General features: G+C 42.3%; 1 protein-coding gene across 1 annotated transcript; it reads right to left on the reverse strand.

Annotated features, from left to right (window-relative positions):
• Window positions 1-1,726: 1,726 nt before the first annotated feature.
• Window positions 1,727-6,456, reverse strand: LOC106574283 (acidic leucine-rich nuclear phosphoprotein 32 family member D). The gene is made up of 7 exons (XM_014150081.3): window positions 6,251-6,456; window positions 4,868-5,017; window positions 4,510-4,632; window positions 4,256-4,415; window positions 4,108-4,143; window positions 3,879-3,988; window positions 1,727-3,517 (listed from the first exon to the last, which is right to left on the reverse strand). Exons 1-7 carry the CDS (start codon window positions 6,302-6,304, stop codon window positions 3,392-3,394), a joined length of 759 nt encoding a protein of 252 aa, XP_014005556.1. The 5' UTR covers window positions 6,305-6,456; the 3' UTR covers window positions 1,727-3,391.
• Window positions 6,457-8,057: the final 1,601 nt, after the last annotated feature.

Consider the following 8,057-nt stretch of genomic DNA (forward strand, 5'->3'; position numbering starts at 1 on the left):
ATATGACTCTGAATATCAATAGAAATACCTCTCTTGCCGTTCCTGTCTCTTCTGTAGATGTTATAACCATATATTGCTACCACTGTATCATCAAAGGAATTATCTAAGTGAGTTTCAGATATAGCCAGTATAGGAATGCTTTCTGTTATTAGCAAGTTGATTTCATGAACCTTGTTTCTTATGTTAATATGGGCTATTTTTTGCGCTTTTCTGGGAATCTTGATTGTTTTTATTGCTTTACTGGGATTCTTATCAGAGGAAGACATGACAACGATATTTATATTAGAACTGATAGGGTTCACTGTTTAGTGGGATTCTTGCTATGGCAAAACATCTCAGTGCTAACAGTATAACTCAGGTTCATAGGCACATGATTACTGCTGACAATAGCTGTCGGATTGACAGAAGCATTTAGAGTAACAAATTTCGTTACTTACATTGTGACTGCCAACACCCCTGGGAAAATGTACATTTGCAGCAGCCCTTCAACAACTCAGCAACACAATAGTAGGGATTATCTGAGCAGGGCTTGGGTCACTGATAAGTCATTGTCTCAACGCGGCTTTGAAATGCGAGGAAAGGGCCCAGGCACCAAGATGACTTGGATGGACTTTATCATTCCTGTAGAGCATATTGTTTCCAAAAGTTGTCTATAAAAGTTATGCCAACAAAGCTTTTATACTGTAATGCCAGTAGCCCACTGAATCTTTGCTGCCGCAGCCCAGCGATGGCACTGGGCCTGAAATAATCGCCTGCTTTCTGGAGTCTTTCAGAGTTGAAATGAGTTCCTTAAAATCCAGTGTCGGCAGTTCCGAGCTTGCCCTCCTAATGTCGTTTGACCCCCCATATGATTGTCTAAAACACAAAATCTGATTTTATCAAAACAAACACGTCTGTGCTGTGCAACATGAAAACAGTTGAACAATCTTCCTGTGGTTTGGTAAAAAGATGACACCTATTTTGGAATGAACTTTTTTTTACTGCTCTAATTACATTGGTAACCAGTTTATAATAGCAATAAGGCACCTCCGCATTGCATCACGCCTAAGAACAGCCCTTAGTGGTATATTGGCCATATACCATAACTCTGGCCGTATTGCTTAAATATAACATAAATAACTCATGAGCTTAGTTCAACTGTTGTACCCCATCAGAACCCAACATAGCTTGTTTTACAATGTTTATTAACAAAAGTAAACTATATAGCCTCAAAACACAGCTAAAACTCTCATTTAGATATTATGGATGATTCATACAAAGCTAAAGATTTGAGTGGTGACACTTCTCCAGCCAATCCCTCAGCTTTTTACCAAAACAAAGGGGAGGGGGGTGCATTGTTAGCTTCAAATGCTGATGGCCGCTTGAAATCTAAAACTTAAAATCAACAAAAATGACCTGATCAAAATTACAGCTAGCTTCGTTCTTTGTGTGTATTTGGGGCTTTTAGGTTTCATCCATCACCCAAATCCAATGCAAAACGTACTGAAGCGTCAGAGCTGAATGTTGCCCGGATTGAGGTTTCTGGGCTTTCAATGTTAAACTACGGGCTATAGCACCACCACCTGGTTCATGTCTTCAACTGGCCTCTCTTCAGAGTTCAGACCTACTGATTGGTTACACATCCATTAGATATCAGAATAAAACTGACCTGTGACCAGAAACAGTGTTATTCATCTGGAGGGTCAAAGTTAGTACTATTCCCATTAAATAACTTGATGGAAAAAAGTTAACATAAGAATTAACAGAATTTATTTTTATTTAAAAACACTTCAGAAGATGAATTAACATAAATTCCAAAACATGACTTTCTCAACAGCTGAGGCCCCAAAAAAAAAACAAAAAAAATTGAGCGTCGGGGTCTGAAGCTTTACATCCTGACATGTGCTTTGTGTTTATTAAAAATAAAAAAGGACAGATATTGCATGTTTAAAAAAAACAAAAAAAAAACAAGCAAACACTACACAGAAAAGATAAAAGGTCTATTTACATAGTCATACAAGTTTCAAATTCTTGCACAGTAAAACCATAAAACTCCAAACAGAAACAAAAAGGAGGCAGAAAATATTTTTTTGCCCCATTGGGATATGACAGAAGTCCAGGATACCAAGTTGGATTCAGGAAAGATGAGACCATTAACTGTGTACCTGTTTATCACCAGGTCCTTCTCAGAGATTGGGTCCACCTGAGCTTTAGTATGTCACTAAACTGGTCCAGAATTAACTCAGTGTAGCCTGAATACGAATTAGCTCTTTAAACACACCTCTAGGGCTTCCTTGATGACGATCAGCGCTATAGTAAGAGACCTGAAAACTACATTACCCAGTGACCTGAAAACTACATCGCCCAGAGTCATCTGCAGCCCTAGCACAATACATAAAAAAAAATAAAAAAAAACTTACAAGTTGGCTGTTTGATTGTGGAATTAAAAGTGAATTGATGACACCGCGACCGGACAAACTTTAAAGGTATCAAATCCCAGGGCCTAAACAAAGTACTTAGGAAACAGTCAGCAATCCCTACAATACAGCACAGGTAGGGTACATATAGTGTAGGTGAACAGATAGGAGGGGCTAACAACTCACTAAGGTTCCTTTCTGCCCGGGTCACTGTTAAACATTACTCGTTGGCCACCTGTCTACATATAAACCATTGGAGGCTGGTGGGAGTAGCTACAGGAGGATTGTAATGGCTGGAATGGAACCGAGTCAAACGTGTGGTTTCCATATGTTTGATGTGGTTGATACCAGAGTGGCACAGCGGTCTAAGGCACTGCTCTCAGTGCTAGAGGTGTAACTACAGACCCTGGTTCAATTCCAGGCTGTATCACAACCGGCTATGATTGGGAGTCCCATAGGGCGGCGCACAATTGGCCCAGCGTTGTCCAGGTTAGGGGTTGGCCGTCATTGTAAATAAGAATTTGTTCTTAACCGACTTACCTAGTTAAATAAATGTTAAAAAATATATACATCGTTCCATTGATTCCAGTCTAGCCATAACAATGAGCCTGTCCTCCTATAGCTCCTCCCATATAAACATTACTATGAGCCAACCAGACAGCACATGGAGCTTTTCGCTTGACAACTAAAGTCTTGGGAGAACATGGCATAGGAGACAATCACAACCAGATGGAGTTGAAATGGGCCACTACAACTTCTCAAACATCACCTTGTCTGAACGCTATAGCCCCTCCTCACATCTGTCATGTTCCAAAACCACATTCCATTTTATAATTCTAAACCGCTTTCCTTTTTGTATGGAACATGTACAAAACAAATTAAAACACTTAGATTCTACAGTAATATCTATGGTACACAAAAAAAAGATATTCACAAACTATTTCCTGTTCCTGTTGTTCTAGCCTAGTTGTGATCCTATGCTGTTACAGGAGGGGCTAGTCGTCATCTCCATCGCTGTCATCTCCCTCGTCCTCCGCATCCCTCTTCCGTTTCTCTCCCTGGACTCCTACTCCATCCTCTTCCTCCTCCTCTTCAACATAGTCATCATCATCTTCCTCATCCTAGGGCCAGAACATTTCAATCAACATGAACAAGTAGAAAGCAGCAGGTGGCTGCGGTAATCCCCTAACCTAACGTAGCAGGTGGAGAAAGATGCCTGAGCGGAGTCCCTACTTCTATTTTAAGGGGAAACAGAACATAGGTTGAAAATACTCCATCCCCGACAATCTGAAACATCTGCTTTCTGTCGTCAACACCACCAAGGGTGGTAATCACTAGCTTTCTGGCAACGTGTAGAATCAGGAAATAAATGTAAATTGACATTTGCTGTGTATCCTCTAAGGGATTTGGACTATACACTGTCTCGTGTGTATCCTCTAAGGGACAGACTGTTAGCTGCACATGGGTTTGATGAATGATTACCTGAATGCCATCCTTCATCAGGTAGGACAGTCCCACCTCTTCACCCTCGGAACCCTCATCATCCTCGTCATCGTCCCCATCTCTGGTGGGGCCGGCTGTGTGCTCGTCATCTGTGGGGAGGACAACATTGGGTTAATTCTTTGTAATGGTCTAGGACAATGGCACATGTCTTAAGTTCATCCTCCCAGCCTTTCCTCAGTCTGTCCCCTCCCAGCCCTGTGTTGCTCACCATCATCAGCCTCTGAGTCTAGCCCCTCGTTGTCATCTGTGGGGAGGACAAATTTGGGTTAATTCTTTGTAATGCTCTAGGACAAGGGAACACGTCTCCTTTCCTCCCACCCTCAGCACGTCCCCCTCCCAGCCCCGTCGTTGCTCACCATCGTCAGCCTCTGAGTCTGGCACCTCGTTGTCTTCGTGGTCATAGCCGTCCAGGAAGGTGACCTGGGGCAGCAGCTCAAAGACACTCTCCCTGTAGTCCTCCAGAGTGGTGATCTCACAGCTGTACAGGTCCAGACTCTTCAGGTTCTTCAGGTTTTTCTGCAGTCACAATGTTGCTGTTAAGATTCTGTAATAATATTTCTGTGATTGGAATCCATTAAGTGGAATGTACTTTGTTTATGGGTTCCCTTACCAGAGGCTTCACAGTGCTGAGCTCCTTGATCTTGTTGCCGCTCAGGTTGAGATACGTCAGGTTGGGACACTTCTCAGACAGCTGGTCCAGGCCTCCAACGATCATGTTATCACTGATCTCCAGCTGAAGAGGACAGATATTGATTCATCTGAAAAAATACTATGTTCACAAGTATTATATAGTACAGACCAAAAAAATGGCTTAATATCTTATGCGTCGTCCACTTGACTACTATAGTATGTGGCTAGACAGATTAATACTTTTTACTTGTATTACATTTTGTTTTATGTGGGTGAACCATCTTAACCTCTCCATGACCTGTGGAAAAATAAGATCTTGGACAGGAGATGATGCTCACCTTGAGCAGTTTTGGCAGGGAGGGCAGCTTAGCCAGGGAGGTGAGCCCCACGTTGACCATGCTGAGGAACTCCAGCTCCTTGTAGTCATCTGACAGCCCTTCCACCTCTCCATCACTGGACCGACAGTTGTCCACCACCAGCTCAGCCACCTGTGGAACAGAATCATTGAGTTTGTTTTTATGAACTTGTTGCTATATTGTGCAAGAAATAGAGAATATGAATAAATGACGTAGCATACTAGTATTCGTTTTGAACTACGCTAGAGAATGTCAACATCCTTCCTGCCTGCAACTCCCCCTCATCATATTAAAGTTAGCTCATGATCATAGAATGCGCGCGGTCACTATCACCAGCCAGAGAAGTCATTAATTGTTACTGTCGCGGGAACTATAGCTAACTAACGTTACAAAGTAACACTAGCTACTAGCGGTCGTAGTTAGTTAGCCATAAAGTAACATATCTTGGTGAGGTTTAAATTGATCATGTGCTATTCATAACCCTTACAACGTCAACGGCCCAGCGTATAGCAATTGGCCAACACTTTCATACAACTTCAACTTCGTATCAACCGATGCAACATTTGATGCACGATGAAGTGTTAAAGAACGCAAGGCTACAAAGTAATTATCCGCACAACTATGGGCGGCATTCTGCACAACTTTACCTTGCAAAACGCCACGCGGGCGCATAGGTTGCATGAAATGCATTCCAAAGATAGGTACATATTGTAACTACCCATGTGATTGATAACGTTGTATTTGCGGAGAAGGCACATTCAGTTAGCTCGCTGTTTAAAATACCAAATAAACACTACTTTCACACAAGTCACTTCTATTCAGTATGCGCAAACAACTCCATTGTGTTCTTCAAAACAACTCGTGGAGCTGGTCGGCTCTACGCTAGCAAATCCAAGGATAATTTATTATAGGGCATTGCTGTCTAACTAACTAGGCTACTAAAGTCCATGTAGGCTACCAATAGTGTTTGATAATTCTTAACGTCGGCATTATTTGGGTTGGGAAAACTTGAACTCCATTAACAAACTAACGTTACCGGTTAGGAGTCTAGCTAGCCAGCATTGGCGCTAGCTACATGTAGCTAGCTAGCTGATGTCCTTGGTAGCGCTAACTCAGTCAGAGCAAGTCGCGCCACCATCAAGGTTCTGATCCTATTTTAGTCCGAATCGATTTCTATCGCATCCTCTTTGTGCTAACCACCCATATGTGATTTATTATCAGATATTGTGTTGGCACACCAGTTGTATACTATAAGTTAGCAAGCTAAAGAGTATCGCGCATCGTCATTTCGCATCCACCATGGTTGAGTCGTCATCCTTCACAAAATGCATTGGGAAATAAATAAATAAAGACGTAATACTATACCTCGGCTGGGGTCTTGTTCCTCAACTCCAAACTGATCCTCTTCTCCATCTCCATTTTGAAGACAAACGAAAGCACAAAATCAAAGGAAAAATGAAAATAAAAAGCCGACCACTCAAGCGCTCAGTCACTCCAACCTTCTTCTGTCTATGGCTGATAGGCGATAACCAAACCACCATGTTACCTCGCACCCAACCCCCTTTCTAAGACACGCCTTCTTCTGCATGAATATTACGTTTTTCTGTTTTTAATCATGCTATTGGGCCAGCTATTGCGCCATTCAACAGGGACCGCCCTAATTTACATAATATGGCTTGGTGGTAGTTGTAATAGGTCAGGATTGCGTGGTCATTTAATACAGGTCAACCAATGAGATGATTAATACCTCACTTTTAAACTTAGGATACGCCTCCTCTTTGTTCTCATTGGCGCCATTATCAAGTATCGACAGTTGATATAATGCTGTGTTCAAAACCAAGTGGGGAAAGTGGTCATTTCTAGTTGAGTAGTATCAAATAAAATTGTATTTGTCACATTTATTTAACCTTAATTTAACCAGGTAGGCAAGTTGAGAACAAGTTCTCATTTACAATTGCGACCTGGCCAAGACAAAGCAAGCAGTTTGACACATACAACAACATAGAGTTACACATGGAGTAAAACAAACATACAGCCAATAATATAGTAGAAAAATAAGTCTATATACAAAGTGAGCAAATGAGGTGAGATAAGGTAGGTAAAGGCAAAAAAGGCCATGGTGGCGAAGTAAATACAATATAGAAAGTAAAACACTGGAATGGTAGATTTGCAGTGGAAGAAAGTGCAAAGTAGGAATAGAAATATGGGGTGCAAAGGAGCAAAAATAAATAAATACAGTAGGGGAAGAGGTAGTTGTTTGGGCTAAATTATAGATGGGCTATGTACAGGTGCAGTGATCTGTGAGCTGCTCTGACAGCTGGTGCTTAAAGCTAGTGAGGGAGATAAGTGTTTCCAGTTTTAGAGATTTTTGTAGTTCGTTCCAGTCATTGGCAGCAGAGAACTGGAAGGAGAGGCGGCCGAAGGAGGAATTGGCTTTGGGGGTGACCAGAGAGATATACCTGCTGGAGCACGGGCTACAGGTGGGTGCTGCTATGGTGACCAGCGAGCTGAGATAAGGGGGAACTTTACATGCGCCGAATACAACAGTGAAATGCTTACTTACAAGCCCTAACCAACAATGCAGTTAAAAATAATAATAATTACAGAAAAATATACAGAAAAAAAGAATAAGAAATAAAAGTTACTAATAATTAAAGAGCAGCAGCAAAATAACAATAGTGAGGCTATATACAGGGGGTACCGGTACAGAGTCAATGTGTGGGGGCACTGGTTAGTCAAAGTAATTGAGGTACTATGTACATGTAGGTAGAGTTATTAAAGTGACTATGCATAGATAATAACAGAGAGTAGCAGCAGTGTAAAAAGGGGGGGGGGGGGGGGCAATGCAAATAGTCTGGGTAGCCATTTGATTAGATGTTCAGGAGTCTTATGGCTTGGGGGTAGAAGCTGTTTAGAAGCCTCTTGGACCAAGACTTGGCGCTCCGGTACCGCTTGCCATGCGGTAGCAGAGAGAACAGTCTATGACTAGGGTGGCTGGAGTCTTTGACAATTTTTAGGGCCTTCCTCTGACACCGCCTGGTAGAGAGGTCCTGGATGGCAGGAAGCTTGGCCCCAGTGATGTACTGGGCCGTACTCACTACTCTTTGTAGTGCCTTGCGGTCGGAGGCTGAGCAGTTGCCATACCAGGCAGTGATGCAACCAGTCAGGATGC

The sequence above is a fragment of the Salmo salar genome, chromosome 05 (assembly GCF_965601325.2).
Source record: "Salmo salar chromosome 05, fSalSal1, whole genome shotgun sequence".
Lineage (NCBI taxonomy): Eukaryota > Metazoa > Chordata > Actinopteri > Salmoniformes > Salmonidae > Salmo > Salmo salar.